At 51.5% G+C, this 20,784-nt stretch overlaps 4 protein-coding genes and 1 pseudogene across 4 annotated transcripts in view; 3 read left to right on the forward strand and 2 right to left on the reverse strand.

Moving 5' to 3' along the window:
• Positions 1 to 2,380, forward strand: part of LOC100908328 (RNA polymerase-associated protein CTR9 homolog) — a 4,127-nt gene extending 1,747 nt beyond the window's left edge. The window contains exons 4-8 of the mRNA XM_018641207.2: positions 2 to 574; positions 716 to 1,423; positions 1,539 to 1,707; positions 1,889 to 2,036; positions 2,127 to 2,380. Coding sequence (XP_018496723.2) covers positions 2 to 574; positions 716 to 1,423; positions 1,539 to 1,707; positions 1,889 to 2,036; positions 2,127 to 2,310 — 1,782 coding nt within the window. The 3' untranslated portion in view covers positions 2,311 to 2,380. The remainder of the gene's footprint in view (position 1; positions 575 to 715; positions 1,424 to 1,538; positions 1,708 to 1,888; positions 2,037 to 2,126) is intronic.
• A 6,484-nt stretch (positions 2,381 to 8,864) lies between these two features.
• LOC100908472 (kynurenine--oxoglutarate transaminase 3-like) lies at positions 8,865 to 10,836 on the forward strand (annotated as a pseudogene).
• Positions 10,816 to 14,422, reverse strand: LOC100901419 (pleckstrin homology domain-containing family F member 2). Its single transcript, XM_018641238.1, has 7 exons — positions 14,122 to 14,422; positions 13,751 to 13,815; positions 12,919 to 13,094; positions 12,663 to 12,814; positions 12,450 to 12,556; positions 11,679 to 11,963; positions 10,816 to 11,525 (listed from the first exon to the last, which is right to left on the reverse strand). Exons 1-7 carry the CDS (start codon positions 14,234 to 14,236, stop codon positions 11,325 to 11,327), a joined length of 1,101 nt encoding a protein of 366 aa, XP_018496754.1. The 5' UTR covers positions 14,237 to 14,422; the 3' UTR covers positions 10,816 to 11,324.
• A 1,121-nt stretch (positions 14,423 to 15,543) lies between these two features.
• LOC100901564 (ribonuclease kappa) lies at positions 15,544 to 16,646 on the forward strand. Its single transcript, XM_018641239.1, has 3 exons — positions 15,544 to 15,748; positions 16,021 to 16,174; positions 16,288 to 16,646. Exons 1-3 carry the CDS (start codon positions 15,680 to 15,682, stop codon positions 16,344 to 16,346), a joined length of 282 nt encoding a protein of 93 aa, XP_018496755.1. The 5' UTR covers positions 15,544 to 15,679; the 3' UTR covers positions 16,347 to 16,646.
• Positions 16,647 to 16,982: 336 nt separating this feature from the next.
• LOC100908612 (XK-related protein 6) lies at positions 16,983 to 18,838 on the reverse strand. The gene is made up of 2 exons (XM_018641208.1): positions 18,542 to 18,838; positions 16,983 to 18,401 (listed from the first exon to the last, which is right to left on the reverse strand). The coding sequence occupies exons 1-2, from the start codon at positions 18,836 to 18,838 to the stop codon at positions 16,983 to 16,985; spliced, it is 1,716 nt and encodes a 571-aa protein (XP_018496724.1).
• Between the last annotated feature and the right edge of the window lie 1,946 nt (positions 18,839 to 20,784).

Here is a 20,784-nt window from a genome sequence, read left to right on the forward strand (position 1 = left end):
CCACGACGCCTCTGTGTGGTTCAAAGACGCCCTCCAGGTTGACGTTCAGAACCCAGACTGCTGGTCTCTCATCGGAAACCTACATTTGCATAACCGGGAAGTGGGTGCGGGACAGAAAAAGTTCGAGAAGATTCTCAACAATGAAACCACGAAATCCGACACGTACGCCCTTGTTGCTCTTGGGAACGTTTGGCTGTGGACGTTGCACGATACGAGAATGGATAAAGAGAAGGAGAAGCGTCATCAGGATCGAGCTCTGTCAATGTACAAACAAGCCCTGCGGATAGATCCCAGAAATATTTGGGCTGCGAACGGAATCGGTGCTGTGCTCGCCCACAAAGGCTACATCACCGAAGCTCGGGAAGTCTTCGCGCAGGTCCGAGAGGCGACAGCCGACTTCTCTGACGTTTGGCTGAACATCGCTCACATCTACGTCGAGCTAAAACAATATGTATCGGCGATCCAAATGTACGAGAATTGCCTCCACAAATTCTACAAGTACGATAATGTTGAAATTCTCCTGTATTTGGCGAGAGCCTTCTACCGCTCGGGGAAACTCCAGGAGTGCAAGAACGTGAGTACTCGAACCTTGAGCGAGAATTCGACCCCGACTGGGCTTGAGAGTAGTATAGAAACTCCTAGATTCGATACCGATTGCGGATCCTTGTCGGATCGAAGCCAGCTCACGGTGAAATTCAATTGTTTCCCTCTCCAGATTCTCCTGAGGGCCAGACGAGCGGTCCCCAACGATTCTCAAATCCTGTACAACATCGCCTTGGTCCTCCAACGCCTCGGAATGCAAGTGCTCAAGGATGAAAAGTCGAACCTGAGAACAGTGCTGCAAGCTGTTTCCGAGCTTGACATCGCTCACAAATTCTTCACCACGCTCAGCCAAACCACCGGCGGCAAGTACAACCCCGAACAGGCCATGGCCGAAGCACGACAGTGCTCCGATCTTCTGAATCAAGCGCAATACCACGTTGCTCGGGCGAGGAAACTCGATGAGGAGGAGAAAGAGTTTAAAATCAAACAACAACGAGAGCGTGAAGAGCTCCGGGCCAAACTTCAGGAGAAACAGAAAGAGGAAGAAGAGAGGAGACAGAGAGAACGTGAGGAGCTCGTTGCCAAACGTCAGCAGTTTGTTGAACAGAGCAAACACAAGACTAAATTCGAGGAGATGCCGGTCGAGGCCAAACCCGGCAGGGGAAGGAGAAATAAGGATAAAGGCGAAATCGTCACCTCGTCCGACGAGGGGAGCGGACCTGGAGGCAACGACGAGGAAGGAACCGAGTCGAGAAAGGAAAAGAAGGCACGGAAGAAGGAGAAGAAGAAAGGCGAGAAAAAGACGAAACGAACTGAAGAAACAAAACAGAGTCGTAGGCGGAAGCGAAGCCCCAAAGCGCCGAAAGGCAAAGCCAAGAAGGTTTGTACCTCGTGGGTCGTATCGACTCTCGATGAGTACGATTAGAGATGCTCTTCTCGGAGCCTTGGCCAGGAATAACCGGTTTTTTGCTGAGGGACATTATTTCTTCTCGCAGGCTGCCGAAAGACTTACCGAAAAACAGAAGGGAAAAATTCGGTCGAAGGCGACGATTTCGAGTTCCGACTCAGAGTCAAATGCGAGTCGTGCCAGTCCCGCTCCTGAGGCCAGCGGGGACGAAGACCGTGGCGCGAAGAGAATCATGTCGTCGGGCAGCGAAAGTGAAGGTATGCGCCGAATCCCTACCGGGGAGTCGATCCAGCTTGTGAAAATAATTATACGATCGAGGCACTCTCGCAATCGCTCTGGTGTTCTCTCTGGCCCGCTGTCCACTGGAAGCAGATTCAAAATCTGGATTCCTGATTCGGAAATGACTCCGACTGCACGTAATTCGGCTCCGATTTCCAGGGGACAAGGGCAAGCGAAAGAAGGTCATGTCTGCCTCCGAGGACGAAGTTCACCATTCGGACTCGGGAAGATCGCGCTCGCGATCCGGATCGAAATCTCCGTCGCGAAGTGGGTCTCGATCGGCCTCGGGATCCCCAAGGAATTCGAGGTGGGTATTGAAGAGGCTGAAGGTTTCACCCTGCTGATCTGCCATGGAATTAGGGCGGAAGGAGAAATCCATTCGATTTTTCTTCGGCAGATCGAGATCGAAGTCAGGCTCTCGGCGTTCAAAGAGTGCTTCCGAATCGCGATCACGATCGGCATCAAGATCCGCTAGCGGATCGCCCAGTAGGTCGAGGAGCCGGAGCAGAAGCAGATCGGCCTCACAGAGCATCGGATCCAGGTCGCCTTCTCCAAACAAATCCGGAGGGGAATCCCCATAGAAAAAGGGCACCGTTTGCATGCAGAGATCGGGCCGGAGAAATAAAGAGCATTCAAAGAGACTTTCTCCTTGGTCGATTGGTCTTCGATACTCCTGCGGAACCCGAAACTGGGAAAAATCATCTCGCTCCAAAAAGCCTCGCAAGTATGGACGAGGTGTGAGATGTGGGGAACCGTTCGGGTGCTTCCGCATGTTCCGGGTAGCGGGACACCCTGTCACAGATGGGCGTGTCGGTCGATTTTCCGCGGAACGGTCGAGTGCCGCTGCGAACTTCGGTCAGATACCTCCCACCTAACCTAACCTAGACGGAATCGGACATGAACAAGGAGTCGTTTATTCAACGAAACCAAAATAAAGTACATTGAGGAATGGAATGCTGTGTACAATGAACGCAATATTCTTCTCATTGTGGCCTCAGAGCGTAACTGCCGGGGAGGCCAGGTATTTCTCACTCACTCGCTGATCGGGTGAATACACGCGACCGGAATCATTTGAATGTCACCCGTTTCAAGATGCCTGACGACAGCTTTCGACTCGATGGGGAATCGCCGGAGATCGAGCTCAATATCCCGGGGGGGTTGATCCTCAGAGCCGCTCCCAACATCTGCGCTGACCTCGAGTTCGGCACGGAAGCCATTAGCACTGCCTCGAGTGAACTCTCCGTCGGGACCTTGTGCGGTGGACGAGCCCTCCAACCCGTACCCACACGACTACTCTCCCTTTCGGGAATCGCTCCGGGTGCCGTGGATGGAGATCTCAAGGCTAAGGTTGGAACTCCAGGCGTCACTCGCACTACGGGATTACTCTTCAGAGCGTGCTGCAGCATCAGTCGACCCCGCGGAGAATGGCTGGACGCGAGGAGCTTGAGGTCCTCCTTAGCTCTTTGGAGATCTTCGATCGTGGGAGGTTTCCAATTATTCGGCAGCCTCCGGGGCTCGGTCGCTGAGCCCCACGACACCGTTCGCCGTCTCTTCGAGAACTTCGCCCCCGTCTTCGATGCGCTCGGATCGTCCTGGAGCTTCTCCCTCGCATTTTTCGGCTCTGGCGTCGTCGACTCAATCTCATTCTCTGTGCTGTTGGCGGAGAACGAATGGCAGCGAGACCATCTACGAGGGCGTGGTTCCGATCTCGGAGTGCTTATCCGGGAAAGCTTCTTGCGAGGTGTTTCCTTACACCCGAGCCTCGGCGGCGAATACGGCGTCTGCGTAGATACGGTCTGTTTCAGAGGACTCACGGTCCCTCTCGAAGGAGAAGTTTGTGTTGCCTGATTCCTCGGTCCTGTTCTTTGCGACTGAAGACGCTGACTGCGGCGAGGCGTCGTCTCAGAGGCCTTGCTCGAACTCCTCGACGGCGATTTACTTGAACAATCAGTCGGCACAGGCAGCATCCTCGAAACACCGAGATTCACAGCGATTCGGGGTTCGCGAACACTTTTGTTTATGTTTGCGTCATAGCGTGTTTATTTCCTCGAGTCGTGTCTTTCTCGTCGACTTGCGACGCGTCACATGTGAACGTCGACTTGAGGAATATCTATACGGTTCGAAGCACATGGACGCGACCCTTTCTGTCGATCAACCTCTGGTATGTCAAGGCGTTCGGGGAGGAATAAAATGCTGGATTATTCTCCCCTCGTACAATTTGAACATTATCCGGTCGAGGCCGCGGAAGCCTGGTCCATTTCCCCTCACAAGAACCGCAATCACTCCAGTAGATCCGCTCGGGTTGTCTCAGAATCAGGGTCGCCAGATTCCTGGGGGAATTTTATTTCTGGGCGTCATAGCGCTGCGAGGAAATTCCTTGAGCTCCAGGCGAATTCTCCGTTTTTTTTTGCGACGCCCGAGATCCTCGAGCGCCGCTTCCTGAGCGAGGTCGGAGCCCGCTCCTTTGCGGGAACCAGGGTGAAACACTGAACAGCCGCTGCTGCACGAAGGGCTTCAGCGGCGATCTGCATGAGCGCTCTGCATGAGCGCTCTGCTCGACAGAGAAGACTTCGATTCAAAAGAGGGGACGACGGTAAGATATCGAGCATGATGATAGTAAATATATGTAAGTAAGGATGTTTAATGAAATTGATGAGTCTAAAGAGATTGCAAAGAAGACGATGGTTAATATATGACAGGATGTCAGAAAGTTCGAGGCTCTTATACATAGAATTCTATGAGAGAAATCAAATTCCATCGAAGTCTCTCTCGGTATCCGTCTCTGTCTTCGGGACAAGATGAAATGTGGAATGAGTGTTTCGAGTTAGAATCGGCCAATTCAGAACCAGACCCAGCTTTATTGAATCCCTCCACGGAGGCTGAGGCTGCAGAATCAGAAGTATGTATCAAGTATCAGCTCGCTGAATTCCGTCTCACACTGCAAACGCGTATTGGGAAGCTATGAGCTGTCTCTCGCTCTTCGCTCGCAGAGCTCGTTTGGCGTGATAGTGAGTCAGCTCGTTTGAAACGATGGGTCGTCGTCTTCCTCCTCCGCAATGCGGCCTTGGCAAACTAGGGGAGCCGGGCTCACATTCAGTTGATCGGACCGACCAACAAACCAACCAACCCACAAACTACAGCAAAGCTACCTATGAAGCATAGACCAACGCTCGCGTAGTTCCATCGAAGTGGCTGGCGAGCGGCTTGGCAGCCGTCCCCAGTCTCTCGAGATCTGCTACCGAGGCTTTCCAACTGAAGATCGGACTTGCTTCCGATTGCTCAACGAGCCTGCTTCGATACCCCGAGGACCTTCCTTCACTTATTCATGAGGGATCGGATGATGATTGTAGAAGACTATAATGATCTAATCATTCCATGTATTTCAATGATCGCCAGTCGGACTCGTTGCAGTCTAATTATGACCGAATGTAACGGCAGAAATCCCTCGGAGCGAAGCTCATCCATGGATGGTCGGCTTGAAGATGCTAAATGTGATTAATATCTCTGTGTACCTCGAGACAATGGTCCGATAATCCGTGGAGCCTGAGCGGATCATTCTCGGAAAGGAATGGAGTTCTATATTCGTTGTTCGCAGTATGGATCGACAGGCAACCACCAGTCTCGCCCCGATCCGGGATGCGTTTGTAGTGGTCTTTCATAGTCCTACTCACGAGGCCGATAATGAATCGTTAGATGCATCGACGTCTCGCTGTCATCCAACCTGAACGCGGTGACACGTGTCGCGAGAGCTTCGAGCTGATGTCTATCAGCTCAGAGCCGGAAGACGCCGACGACTTAGAAGGGAACAGAGACACTTGTTCGATTCGACCCCGTCCCTCCTCGTTGTTAACGAGCGTATGACAGACGATTCGAGTCTGGAGGACTGGGTGAACTATAGAGGTTTCGCTACAATCGCGGGCTTGTTTCCTCAAATCTGCGGCGAAAACTCATTAGCACACGCGGTCGGTCGCAAGTAGATTCAAGAATGTATCCACTAACTATTGGCGAAGATCAAGGTCCCGCTAGGATGACCCGCGATTGTAATTAATGACTTTCCGCGAGCGGATCATGATTGAAGGGTTATCACTTATTAGTTTTCCTGAGCGGGATCGTTGAGGACCGGGGTCCGCAATCGATTTAGAATCGGATGAAGGTTGGAGAATGCCATTGATCTCATTCTTTGAAATTGGGAACTATCCCGATCAGGAACCTGGTTCGAGTCAGGCAGTTTCGTCGTGTAATAAAACCCCCACTTTTGGAGTCTTCCGAGTACCGCTATCGTACGAAACTCATGCGTCCCCGCATCCGGAGCCATGACGACAATGTCGTCTAGATAGACGAGAACCCCTTCCAGTTCAGAGAGCGTCTGTTCGATTGCCTTTTGAAAAATCGCCGGTGCGGTCTTCAGACCAAACACCAACCTCTTGTAACGAAACAGACCGCGATGAGTAGCAATCGTAGTGAACCCTTGACTCTCATCGTCAAGCCGAAGCTGCAGGTAAGCATCAGCAAAATCAAGCTGTGAGAAAATTCGGCTGCCGGATAATTTTGACAAGATCTCCTCCATATTCGGCAAAGGATCAAGTCCTTCAACGCAGCATTCAGCCCGGTAGAGTAATCAGCGCAGACTCTGAGACTCCCATTGAGTTTCTTGACTACCACAATCGGTGTTGCCCAGTCTGACTGCTCCATCGCCTCAAGCGCGCCGTTCCCCAGCAGACGGTCCAGCTCTTTATCAACTTGTTCTTTGAAAGCGACAGCAATCGGTCGCGGAGGTAGATGTGTTGGCTTGACATTCTCGTGTAATTAGAGCTTGACCTCTAGCTGAGTACAACATCCCAAGCCTTCCTCGAACAGGGAAGGGAAGCGCGTCTGCAGGGATGACGCATAAGAAGCAGTAGAGTCGACTGAAGAAATGCGGAGCTCTGAGGAATCCGTCTCCCAACGAAGCAGCCCGAGCCGTTCCAACGCTCGGCCGCAGAGGAGAGTGTTCGAACCTGTGACAGGAACCAAGACCGGTTCCGAACAATGCCGATTTTATGTGCCGTAAAATAGCCCTTGATGCGAAAATCCCTTCCATCCGCCACCGTGCAGCCTCCCTCGGGTCGACCATTCACCTGGACTTCGAAGAATTTGCGGCCTTCTGCCAGTTCTCTAGCCGAGAGCACAGAGGGAATTTGCACCGAATTATTTTGCGCCTCCTTGTTCGACCGAGATGCCCCCAAGATACTCACGAAACGCTAACGCTGGAAATCTCGGGAATCTAAACGAGCAAGCTGGAGATGGAGGCGATATTATCCCATATACCCAACAAGACAGCCACAGGACTAGATTAATTTCCTGCGGGCATCTTGAAACATATGAAGACCGAAGGACTAGATCTCTGGTGTAGGTCCGGGCCGTCAGGGTTTGTCAATTCCAAGGGGAGGTTCCGAAACGGATCGACTCCATCTGCCACGCTTGTGTTCCCGCCATTCGGTTCAAACCTATTCCGCCCTACTCTATCGAGAAGTGAACGAAGCTAAAATAAAATCTCACTCGCTTTCACACCACCGCACGGAGCACCCTTTGTTTCCTTGTGTCTTCCCCGCAGAGAACACTTCATCCACCACTAAGCTTTTTCCCGTGAGCTTCGAGAAGCTCAACTCTTCTCTTCCGTCGAGAGAGATCAGACTCATTTGTTAGAGAGCTCTGGTATGCCCGCGAGGCTACCTTCTCCAGCCAGGAGCTGCTTGTCTCCGGAGATTCCCATTCAGTCTCTTTAACGGGAAAAAGAAGGGAGAGTAGGTAGGAGCCGCGGGAGCCGCGTGGGCACTGGGTATGCTGGGAGCCGCGTGGGCACTGGGTATCCTGGAAGCCGCGGGGGAATTCTGGGTTCGCTAGGGAGCCGCGGAGCCAAAAAGCTCGGGAACCGCTGGACTAGACTATATTACAGATCTAATCAATGACATCTTCGAAGGGAGAGAACCCAATCCAGAAGACTGGAAACGAGGGCGAGTTTCACTGCTCGAGAAACCGAACTCCAAAACGGGAGACCTGGAAACGTACAGACCAAGAACTGTATCCACGGTACTCTACAGGATATTCACAAAGATATAACTGCGAGAATAACTGAATGGATGGAGAAGGAGAAGATACTCGGAGAAATGCAGTGGGGTTTCAGACGGGACAGACGTGGAGAAGATAATATATTCATCCTGACGTCGGCGATCGAGTTCGCTCGAAGACAAAGGAAAGGAATGCTGGCATGCTTCCTGGACTGTTCGAAAGCGTACGATCGAATATCCCGGTCGAAGCTATGGGAGAAACTGGAAGACCTGGGCATGAACACCAGTTGGATCAAGGTGATAAAGACGATTTACTCCAATAATAGTGTGAGAATCGTCACCGGCGAAGATACCTTGATGAGCCTACGGACGAACGTGGGTCTCAGACAGGGATGCCCGATGTCACCGATACTATTTGCGCTATACATAGCGGACCTGGAGACGGAGCTGATGCAATCAGGTTGCGGATTTGAGCTGTCGGTTATGAATGATACAGGATTCGCGAAACCATGGAACCCGCGCAGGGAAAGCGGGAGCTGATACTGAAGAGAAATCGCGAGCGCGGATACACAGGCGGGGCTTGTGTGAATGGAGGCAATGATGTAGATGATCTTTGCTTCAAATTCCTTCAGTGCAATCAGGCGGTTGCTGCTCTTCCAGACTTCGGCGTCCCGGTCTTTTGAAGACTGTTCTGTGATTGAGATCTGGAGTGACCACGCGCGGCCATGGAGGATCATCGAGCAACTTTTCCTCGGGAAATCGTATCCTGAGGATCCGAAAAGGAGTTGCGAAGTACGATCGATTCTCAATGTAGGACATGGCTCGCTGTCGGAAGTCTCGATCGAGTCGGGTGGGATACCTGAGAAATGTATCTCCCGTCGGCGAGCCCCCGTTTTCGATTTCTCGGAGCCTCTCGGAGTGTTTCCTCTCATGGCCCGCATAAGTTTCATGGGAAGCAGTCGCCACTCTCCACGAAGAGACTGGGTGGCAGCGACGGGCGGTACGCCCAGAAGGCGCGAGACTCTCAGCTCCGATTTGTAAATAGCTCGCTTGTCACGTGCTCGATGCTGCCCCTTAGAATCAGTGCGGTAGCTTGTCACTGTCGGCATCGTGAGTGGTTTCCAGTAGCGGCATCGAGGCTGGTGCTCGGCGGAGTGAATCACCTGGGAATCATTCACGAAACGCGATCCTATCAACGGAGTCATCAGCTGAGCGCCGGAGTCAGAATGGAGAAGTTCAGCCCAGCTAAAAGACTCGGGAATTTGCGATTGAACGTTTGGTAGGTTCGCATGCGAGATCGAAACAATGGGTCTTTCCGGCTCTATGTCGAAACTGAACCACTGGTTTCTGTCTCATCAGATTATTTATAGACACCAGCTTCGAAATTCCACAGGGAAATCTTCAGCCACTTAGCTCGCGAGCATGAGCCAGTGCATCTGGGGTCTGGTTTTCCTGACATGCCTCCCCCGGAATTCATTGCTGAGGCTCTCCGGACGGCAGTCTCGAATCCGGAGGTTCACCAAGAGACTGTAGGTCAGGTGAGCAGTTCGGAGGGCGGACGATAAAATTAGTCTCCAAGGAATTCGCCGCGTCGAATCACGAAATCATCTCCATGTTCAATGATAGGAGTCCAATCGATTGATTTTGGCCTTGAGGAGACTGTATTCGAGAGACCTCAGACGCGAAGTCACTGACCGACAATTAGTTGTCACCATCGGCGCTTACGAGGCACTTTTCGATGCCTTCATGGGACTCTTGGATAAAGATGACGAGGTCATCCTGATCGAGCCCTTCTTCGATTGCTACGAGGCGATGATACGCATGGCCGATGCACGACCAGTCTTCGCTACGCTGCGTCCGGTTTGTCCTTCTCGCTGGAATGTCTCGCTCTCTCGGATTCTGCCTCATCGAATTGAAACTCGATCCTCTCCCCCAGAATGCCTCGGGAGATTGGGTTCTCGATATGGATGGTCTGCGATCGAAGTTCTCTCGGCGCACCAAGATGATCGTCGTGAATACACCTCACAACCCTCTCGGGAAAGTCTTCACAGAGAGCGAACTCTTCGACATCGCATAGCTCTGCCGAGAGTTCGACGTTGTGGCTCTTATGGATGAGGTGGACGAACGTACGGTTTTCAGAGGTCATCACGTGAGGATGGCTACTCTACCCGGCATGTGGGAGCGTACCATCACGGTCGGCAGTGCCGGCAAGAGTTTCAGCGTGACAGGTCCGACGGGTAGAAGGAAATTCCATTGATGCAATGTGAGCGCACGACCTCCGTACCGATTCCTCGACTCACAATCTCCGCAGGGTGGCACATAGGCTGGGCATACGGCCCAGACAACCTCATTGGGGCTCTTCGGAGAGTTCATGAGTTTGCGGTGAATTCATGCCCGACCGTGATACAGGAGGCGCTTGCGATCTCGATAGAAAACGAGATGAGCCGCTTCGGGACAGATGCCTCCTTCTGGTCGATGCTCCCCGCTCTACTGGAAGAACGCAAAGGCAGAATGTGCTCAATCTTGACCCGGGCAGGCTTCCGCGTATTCGAGCCCAGCGCCGGGTATTTCGTCGTGGTGGATTTCGACAGATATCGTGAGTGTATTAAGCATGCGGATGATCTTGCTCTTGGGCCTCTTAATCGCGTATCCTCCCGCATTGATAGCATATTCCAGCGGGGAAACCTGTGAATTTGCAAAGCGATGAAAACTCCCGCCAGCCCGAAGACCTACTCTTCGCCAAGTGGCTCTGTATACGGAAAAAGGTGTTGGCAATCCCTCCGTCGGCATTCTATTCCGAGCCGAACATGCACGAAGCCAGAAGCTTGCTCCGTTTCTGTTTCTACAAGGTTCGGCTCGTTCCCCGACTTTATCTTCTGAAGTCAATCACTGGACTCTCCCGGACATTGATCGATCCATACTTGAAATTCGATGTGTCCCACAGGACTCCCGGACTCTCGACCGTCTCGAAGAATACTTACTAGCAGAGCGATGAGTCGGGAGCTGATTCTGCCAGGGATTCACAGCAATAAATGTCTCTCGGTTAAATGTAGAAAAAAATTGCTTTATTCTTAATTAGCATGCTGCGATCATATCGACGCCGGTGAATATCGTTATCAAAGATCTCTCCATTGGCGGTGACGAACCGCGTTTTGGATTTAGCCATTTGACCCCTATCGTAGCTCTCGACATGCGAGTTCGCTCTTCAGATCCAGATCTTGATCCATGAGTACAGATAGGCGGAGAGGGAATCTTCAGATCTATGTCCGATGTACATACATATATTTCATGGGAATGACTTGATACGTTCAGACAGGGATGGCCACGGTGTACGATCAGTTGCGGGGTACCAATGCCCGCGGCTGACGGGAACAAAAAAACGTGGGGAATGTTCTTTTCGTTTTGAAGTGAATCAGAGGTCAAGGGGGATCATTCGAAATTTCCACCAGAAGAGGAGCAAACAGAAATCGGGGACCAAAGTACATACGCGTCGATCAGACGCTGGATGAGGGATCAGAAGTTTCTCGCATAGAAGGATCGCCCGTAAATCAAGAATCAGCCTTAGTTTCTTCGCTTTGGTTCGTTTCGGGAGTAATCTTCATCTGGTCCATTTTCTCCTCGACTGCTTGATGACCGTCCTTCGGGGGCGCTTCACCGACCTTCTCCGGAGGGCCCTCGACTTCTATCTTGACTTTGGCGTCGTCCTTTTTGGCTCCCTCCTCGTTGTAGAATGTAGGCTGGAAGATCCACTGCTCATGAATGACACAAGTTAGAGGACATGCTTTGGGGGAGATGACTGACAGAAGGGACAGGGAGACAGAAGAGGAGCCTTGGATACATGCGAGAGGACGGATATCGAGCGAATTTTCGCCGATGGGTTCATGCGTATAGTATCCACAAACCTTCTCTTCCTTTATTTCTGGGACGGCTGGCTCCGCTTCGTTATCCTCATCTTCTTCAGAGTCATCGGTCGTATCTGCGTCTCGAAGATCCTTCGCTGATCGCTGCGCATCATCGGGTTGGTCGCTCGTGTCTCCGGTGGATAGGTCAACTTCGCCCTTGCCCATTGATAGAGATGAGTAACAGCAGTCACAGACTCTCACGGGTTTTGAGGATTGAGCGGGTAGCATGAATTTATGTTGAGAACAGTTTGCGCAAACCACGCAACCGCATTTCCGGCAGTGGTGCTGTAATCGGAATCGGTAGGTACTCGGACTCGACTCATCAATAATTTGGCTGCCTCTACGGAAACACGGTTCTGGCATGCTCTGTTCGCTTCTTCCGGAATCCGAGTCGGTTCATATCGCCATGGAAAACTGTTGAAGACTGTTCCAGGTGCCGTAAAACACCAATCGGGCTTTCGGGTATCGTATCTCTCCGATTGGCTCTTATAGCTTTGATGCGCAAGGATTCCGCAAGAGAACGTATGACGTCATGGGCTTTCCCTGAGCTCTGACAAGGATGAGGACCTCGACGGACTCGTGCACAGCATTGGCGAATAATTGCTCTAGCGAGGATCGAACTCCTCGATGGAATCTCAAGGGATCCGGGAGCGGGGGCTGAGGGGAACGGAAATGCACAGGAAAACGAACTCGGGAATTCGGGGATTCGGTTGCACCGACTTTCGAAGTCGCCATGGGGCTCGAAGGGTGATAGTGATAGGGCTTACTCACACGCCGGTTGATCAATGTGAATTTAGTCTCTTTGCACACCATACATTTCCCAGCACCGGAGTCTGGTACCCATACAGCTGCATGTTCCTTGGACGGGTTCCGTCCCGCTGAAATGTGAATGAAGAGATGAGTTTCTCATCGAAGGATCCCGCTTTTCAACCCCGCCGATTGAGGAATCCACCCCGGATGGCCGCTCAGGGCTCCCAGGCTCACTTTTTTTCAGAAGTTCATTGATGCACGTGTTTATGTGACTCGTCCATTGTTGTTTCTCCGTCCTCGAGGCTGCATAGACTACGAAAGATTTTGTAGGTGTCCGGATGACCCAGCCGTTCTTGAGGTCCGGGGTATCCTCAAGATTCTCCAAACTGGAACGAGAACGAGTTGTTGATTCTCGATGGAGATATGGCTGACTGTATCGGATCGAGAGGTGGAAAACAGATACGGCACGACATTTCCATTATCTACTTGCCAAACTTTCTCTAGTGGAATGATGTTCTGTCTGACGTATTTCTTCTTCGGGATAAGAATGTTCCCATAGACGAGAATGTCATTGAAGAGGAAGACCTGGCGAGGCTTCGGCTTTTTCCGGCACATTTTCGTCAGGACGCCTTCTCCCACGAGTACTCTGCCATTCTGCCGTAGCGGCTGGAAAACGAATGATATGTCGCTCTGTCAGGCATATCTCTTTGAAGCCTTGCTGCTCTTTATGGACCTCCTGTCAGTTCGATGAGCTGACAGGAGGCTGCATCCCCTAGGGATCACTCGACTCATTCGGATACGAAAAATGTTTAGTGAGTCATGAGTCATGCCCAAAAGCCTCAGGAGACCTGCATCTGCGGTGTTTAAACAATATTACGTATTTGATTGTGGCGCTGGAATCGCCAATCCCGTCATGACTGTGATGGTTCGCTGGAAATTTCGAACGGGATGAAGGCCTCAAGTCTGAGAGATGTCTAAATCTCGCGAATTTTCGGAGCCAGATCCAGACACTCCGTCAGATTCAACTGGCCCGTCGCCGCGAGCTGACTTCGCTGGCAAAATATTGGAAGCATTTCGGGAGCCGCTCGTTGAACCTCGTTTCAGCCTGTCGTCGACAGGTCCCCTAGCGTGGAGCTCGAACGCATGAAACACCACCAATCACGTAACTTTCCCGAGCTCGTAAATTGATGCCTCAGAACACCTCTCTCTATAAACCGTAAAGCCGATTCCCGGAGGAATGGCCGATCGCGGTACTATTGGAGAAGCTGTGAATCATAAACTATAGAACCCCACCAACTTGATCAAAAAGGACAAAAACTCACCTGGCCAGATGATCCGAAACAGTTCTCCACATTCTGGATCCGCTCTGTATTCGTCCGTGAATTCGCTGTGAACAAAGAGCGATGACATGAATCAGATATCTCGCGGAAATTCGACTGAGGCCAGCATTGGAGCATCTGTTGGATCCCGAAAGTTGAGAGTAAAGAAATCAATGGCCGGACTTAAGGCTAGCATCCCTCTGGTGAGAAGAAATATGCCGATTATGTAGGTCGGTATAAAAGGGTGACGCGCGCGTAAAGATCGAATCGATCTCCAACGAGCATCTCGAAGTCTCCGCAAATGGCCGATCCCCGCTCCGATACAGAACTCACTAATTATCGACTTGAAAGGCTCTCGCAGCCGCGGCTCATACCATCGACGTGAATGTCCCCGGGAAATGATTTGTTTTCTTCCGGAAGATTCATGGTGACTTCTTGGACCTCCGTTTCGCGCTCAAATTCACCGTGAGCTTCGTGCGGAGTCAACATCTCGGACTGAGCGAAGCCAATGATGGGATCACAAAAAAGCGAGGAATGCCTCCACCGGGCTTGGATTAAGCCGATGATGCCACTAACGACAAGATTCCCACCTATGAGCAACGCCCCTGATTCTGCCAACGGCAAGAGCACTTCTCACAAGTTGAGTCAGTGTGGCAGTCGTGGGCAACTCAGTCAGTCGAACAGTCTGTTAGTCAGCCGAGCCGTACGGCAAAACCAAAGAGAGAGACACAGAACACACACGTCAGGGAGATGAGAGAAGAAGATTCTATTGAATGGGGACCACTGAGCGGCTTCTCACACTTGCCCGATCCGATGAAAGAGATTCTGTCGCTTTTCAGACGCAGCCACCGACACGCGACCGGCCGGGGGAACCGCGATTCGGCAGAGCTCCCATCGGACTTGATGTTCTGTTCCGGGCGGGCTCTGCTCATCGAGAGCTGCGCTCGAGATACCGTTCGGAAATTAGTGCATTCCGAAGCTTGATCTCTGCAGAGCCCTCGAGCTGCGAGCTGCGTCGTGAGTCGTGAGAGACTCCAGGGAAGACAGTGGAGCGAGGGAAATAGTCTTGGGGGGAAATGAGCGGCATAAGCACGCAGGGAAAACTATTATAAGCTCGATTCGGACGAACTCTCTAGTCGCGAAATTGTTCCGGGGGCGGCTTAGTCACGAGGCTGAATCACGAGTTTCGGCGAACCCATCTCTGAATGCCAAACCACGACAACCATTGAGAACGCCGACTGTGATTCTCACTGAGCTCGGAGACTCGTATGGAGGCTTTCCTCGAGCTGGATGACGGCTTATCGATTTTACCGAAGAAGGAACTCACACAGCTGTGAGTGCTCATCTACTTGACACCTCGACTCTCGTAGTACCGGTGCCGCAGAGTGGCCCCGATTCCTACGAATCCAAGATGACCCAGAGCTCGGAAGTCTCCTCCCCGAACGAAAGCAAACTCGCGATAGAATTTACGAGGACAAAAGAGGAAGAATGAAGAGATAGAAAAAGTCATCTACTCACCGAGCTCATCCATTTTCGATTCACGTGACGTAATTTGTTTACATTGCTTCGAGAGACCCCTGCGGTCTGCTACTGCAGCCGAATCTTTTTCTCGTCGCAAGAGGATTGTCGCCATCAAGCCCTTCCATATGAGAATTGCTTCTCTCGAACTGAATCGACTCGATCCCGGGCTACACCGCGAATATGAAACATAAGATGCTAAGTTAGAAAAAGAATTCGCGGAGCGATCGCAGCGCCACCCCGACTGCGGACATTATTATCATCTGACAGCAGCAAGCAGCAATCTGCCCTCGCTTGTTGTAGGCAGCGGAGGATCCTAGCCAAGTGCATCTCACAACAGAAGCAGCAGACGTCTGCCTTCGCTCGGTAGTCTGGGCTCGTTCTACCTTCGGTCAGATTCGCAAAACTAGCAAAATGCCGATCTGTGGGAAGAAATCAGCCGTTATGTGCTCGGTCCTCAGTGCATGGGGAGTCATCATGTTGGTAAGTTGCTCGAGTTCCCAGCGACCTATTGCCTTCGCTCTAAATCTGCTTTGCGAAAGTCACATGACTCGATCATGGGTTACGGGGAGCTCTCTGGATGGAGCATTCTCACTGCTTCTCTGATTCGGGGAGCTGGTTTCGATAATTTCGAGCTTGGAAGTACCGTACTGGCGGACTCGGTACGCGAATTTCGCTCTGACTCGAGATGGAGCTGCGATTCGATTTATGCGAATCGTTGCCCAGAATCTGATAAACTCCGACTTCCTCCACAGCTGCTGCTGGGCATATTCTTGAGAATGAACTCGGTGGCCTTCGCTGAAGATCTAGAAATCCACGCGAAAACACGGTCCGAATACTTGATAGAGATTAATCGGAAATACCGAGCAGCTTCTCTGAATTGTTGGATCGCGGCTGGTCTCTATGGCGGTGAGTGGTCTCGAGGAGGTTCATGGAGGATTGGTCGGGAGCTAGCCCCCCACCTGAATGAAGATCCTCTGGAATTCGATCAGCCTCTGGAATTCCTTTCGCTTCATTTTCAGTCACCCTGATTGTGTCCTTCCATCAATACTGTCTCAACCAGAAGGCGCGAAACACTTGAGGATGCCAGCGGAATTTTCGACATAGACACCTAGGACGAACACAGAGGACAATTCAGCATGTTTATTTATCGTTATTCTCCTGGAATCCGAGCAAAATTATCAAGCTGTAAATAGAAACGAAAAGTGTTATGAGTGAGACAAACGCAGTATCATATCTTAGCCGAAAGCCCAGCGGGTCATCGAATTAGATCAACAGCATGTCAGCTTGGATTGTTGCGTTTGAATGAGGAGTTTTGTTGAGTTGATACGGATGCGACGCGAATTCGCGTGGAATAAACAGCGTCGGATTAAATGTGTGAGATATCTCCCCGTACTCATCCTTGTCCGGTCGGACAACCCTTTCCAGAGTCCGCGGAAGACGCTGAGTGAGCGAACTCAAGCAGTGCTTCAGATGATAATTTATTGTTTGTACAAATTTACAGAGAAATGAATCTCTCATTTGCTGCCTAAGATCCAGAGCGTGAGCAACGATTTTCATGTCTATCTTACACATATGTATGTACAATTATTCGATACCGGTTCCCACGGCGCGCTTCACTAAGAAACATCCGAGATCAAATCAAACGGTATCTGTTGGGTAGCTCAATGCTAATCCATAACCTGCATAGAATTCATAATGCTCAGGTCTCATCCCGTCACAATTGAGTATGGGGCATCGTGAAATGATGAGATCTTACACGCGGTCGACTCTGGCGACTCTTTCCGCGTGAGCCCTGCTCTCTATAGAGAGCGTCAGGAGGTATCCGCTCGGTATCGGTCGTGTCGTTGTCTCCGTCCATCGACTCCGCGATTTTCGGTCCGAAAGCACCGTATTGCAGCGGGAAATTCATCATCCGCTGCAAGAGAGCCGCGTTGTTGCCATAGCTGAACTCGGGGTTTCCGTTCCACGGGGCACTCTTCACCCTCGGCGGCTCGACGTGGAGGTGAGGCGGCATCGGCGTGGACACTCCGAGTGCGTCCAGCCTTCCGGACTGCATCTCCTCTTGGATTTTCTGGAGCTCCATGAGCTGTTTCCGGTGTTTCTGTTCGAGTTTCGACTTGATGTGATCGCTATTCATCATGCTCGAATCCGACTCTCGCGAGAGCGACAATCTCTTCCAGAAAGGCTGTGACATCTTCACCCCCGGCTGGAATGTGACGTTCGGCGGGGGCACGAATGCTGAAGGTTTCTTCTTCTTGCGGCTGATGCCTCTGTTGAGTACACAATTGAAAACTCCAGTAGTCTCCATGTTCGAAGTTTTTTGAAACTTCGACGGTGGCAAACGGCCGGGGCGAGGCAACTCGGACGCTCCGTCCGAGTAAAGCTGTTTCAAGACGTTGATGTGGAAGAATTTGTAATACAGGAACATGAACATGATTCCCAAGAGGAATCCTGCCCAGACTAAGAGTATTGCGTGAGACTCGAACCAAACAATTTTCGTTTTCTTGTCCACGAGGCACCAAAGCAGGACGAGCAGGAGGTTCTCGAACAGCATCACGGAATAGAAAGCGCTCAACTTCAGTTTGCTTGCGTTCTCCTCTAAATTCACGTAGTCTATTGTGTACAGACAGGCGACGAGGGCGCACTTGCTCATCTTTCTGTCGGCACCGAGGTCGGCGTCGCTGTCGCGGGGGCTATCCGACGTGAGGAGCCACAGGAATACAGTGAGCCAATGGAGGAGCAGAAGGAGGAATATCCACGCCCCGTAGAGTACCGTGTACAGACTGAGCGCCGCGAATCGAGCACTAACGGTTCCGAGTCGCCAGAAGAACTGGCAGACTATCCCTAGCCATGTGAGGACGAGGCGATCCATGTTCTTCCGACGGACATTTTTGCCGAACGACGCCAAGGCCCAACATACTGACACGAGGGCGAAGGAGGCCGCAACTTTGTCCAGATCTGTAATCTCCTCTTGGCTTTTTGAAAGAACCAAATGCAGCTGCATCAGTAGCAAGGGCACAGATTGAGCAAAGGCGTGAATCACTCGAAGCATACACAGGTCGCGGACCAGCTCCTTGACTGAGGCGATCTCCACCGGAATGAATAGGCGCAAATACCGCCATATGACTCCAAGCTGGAATGAAAAGTCTTGTTAGCTCGAACACCCTTGCATCGAAACTTCGAATCGTTTGGGCGGAGATCTTCAGAATTCATCGATTCCGCCGGATAAGGAGCTCAATCGGTTATAATATCAGGAAGAAAAACAGTTCCTACCTGGAGACAGTGCACGAACACCACTACATGCGTTATCCACATAGGCTCGTCGTCGACCACCGGGTTGCGACGCGAGCGTTCGCGCCGGGATCGGACATGCCATTTGAACGAGAACCCTTGACACAGCACCGACGACACGAAGATAAATACGGAAAATACAATCGGCCAAAGGACGTGGTCTTGCAGCACGAGCGAGTAGGCCAGAAGGCAAGAGAATAAAACATCACAGAAAAAGATGAGTAACGAGGCGAAGACGAACAAAATGTCACAAATTGGCAACAACTTGACGTCGGACATTTCTGGAAGAAGAGGGGAAAAACAGGTCAGAATCTCTATCGACTTTCTAGGGGGACGCTCCGGAGCCGATTCGTAATGTACCTACTTAGGACTCGCGAGTCGAATGACCGCAGTCTTCAGAGCTATCTCCCATTCTGCCCGCCACGTTTTCCGCTTCCACTCCCACTCACAATAGGGAAGAATGACCCTTTTGAGTAACAGCGGTTCCCACCGCGGCTCACAATCAAAGTGTGGAAGCAGGCAATCTTCCTATTCTCTCTTGTCTGAGCTTCTGTAATTGGCTCTGGGCTTTCTTCGGCTCACTCATTCCGGAGCTCGTTCCCGTGCGTTCTCGTTGTCTCGCATCAGCACCCATGAAGCGTTCAAACCCGTTGAATGTCTAGCTAGGAAGCAATGACACCACAGAGCGGCGAGCTCGCACCATCGAAGTACGCTCCCCATCTGAATACATACGCTTCTATTTTCTTCGATGAGACCCATAGGGTATTTCCAAGGGACGATATCATTAATGCGGAATCTCCCAGGGCAGATATCTATCATCCGTAGGGCGAACGCGCAAGGCGCATCCGGAGAACGAAGTTCGCCTGATCTTCTCAGCGACGAGAAGAGATCCTTGTCCACCGAACAATTAGTTTCCACAATAATTATCGCTATGGTGGTCGATTCCGGAGCTCCGAATCGTCGGCATTGGATTCTTTCGTCCCAAGTTTTGGAATGCGAATTTCCCGGTGGTCTTCTGGGGTCCGTCTTTAGGGCCTCGCCCGTTTCGTTTATCCTCCCAAGTCGAGCTGATCTCCGTCAGGTATGCGAGAGCACCCTCATTCGGCTCTATCAATTCCCTCAATTGGATATATGCTAGCCAATATGCGAGAACAGCGGAAGCCAGTGTCAGAAGATACCTCCGAGCAGAGCCCCAAATCAACGGAGGAAACTAACCTTTGCTCTTCATCGTCAGGCATACTGATATCTTCCTCACTGCATCATTCACTGGTTTCAGGAAACATCTGGCGTGGAGTTTCCGGTGAGTCGATTCTGCAGCCGCCGCCGACTGAGCCCTTCCGACACCCGTGCTGAGGATGCAGAAGCTCCACAAAGTCTACGTCAGACGCTCAATCGCACTCCGTCCTCCAGCGACTCATCGTCGGCAAGTCTTGAGCGAATAAATGTCGATCGAGGTAATCTTTTCTCATCCGAACTCCCGCTGAGGTTTCACACGACAACTACTACCATCACGATGATGATGTTGATGTCTGGGGAAAGCACCAAGACACGGGCTGCATGAGCGCTTTTTCGTCCTTCCCTTCTTCTTCTGCTTCTGTCTACGGCTTCTCCGAGAGATGCGAAGAAGGCAGAAGGAATGCGGAGAAAACAGAATTCCCTCTCTCCACTATTCACGACGATTCCGTCCGGACTCCGATTAAATTCTTTCATTCATCAGAGTATTATCCAACTTCGCTGCGCGGGAACAGTCATGAAGCCGGAGGCCATCGCGGCTAGAGAGCGTTTTTCCATGCGGAGAACAATTGAAATCCGAAATCGGAGTCCGCGATCCGCCAGAGGCATTCTTCAAAGCGCCCGCGCGCTTCTCCTGTTTCGGACGCGTCTCATCACGGATCACTTTCATCATCGACGGCGTCCCCAGTGGTGATTTGGGAGGGCGTTCCCCATTCCCCGGACTTTGGCTTTTCTGACCGGGTTCTCGAGCCGAGCGACCATCTCTCGAGGATCAGAACTGTGTACGCTTCCTGCGGAGCGCGAGTGTGGTGCGTATGAGCGTGGAAATCGTGAAAATTTCGCCAACGGAATTATTACCCACGCAAACGAATGCTCAGGTCGGCGGCCATTTTCCGTTCGGCGGGAAAATTCAAATTAAGTTCGAGTGGGCATCTATAGGTGTTTTTCGAGCATTTCCCATTCCTCCGCCATGTGTTTGTTTTTTCTCGCTT

The sequence above is a fragment of the Galendromus occidentalis genome, unplaced genomic scaffold (assembly GCF_000255335.2).
Source record: "Galendromus occidentalis unplaced genomic scaffold, Mocc_1.1 scf7180000077526, whole genome shotgun sequence".
NCBI lineage: Eukaryota > Metazoa > Arthropoda > Arachnida > Mesostigmata > Phytoseiidae > Galendromus > Galendromus occidentalis.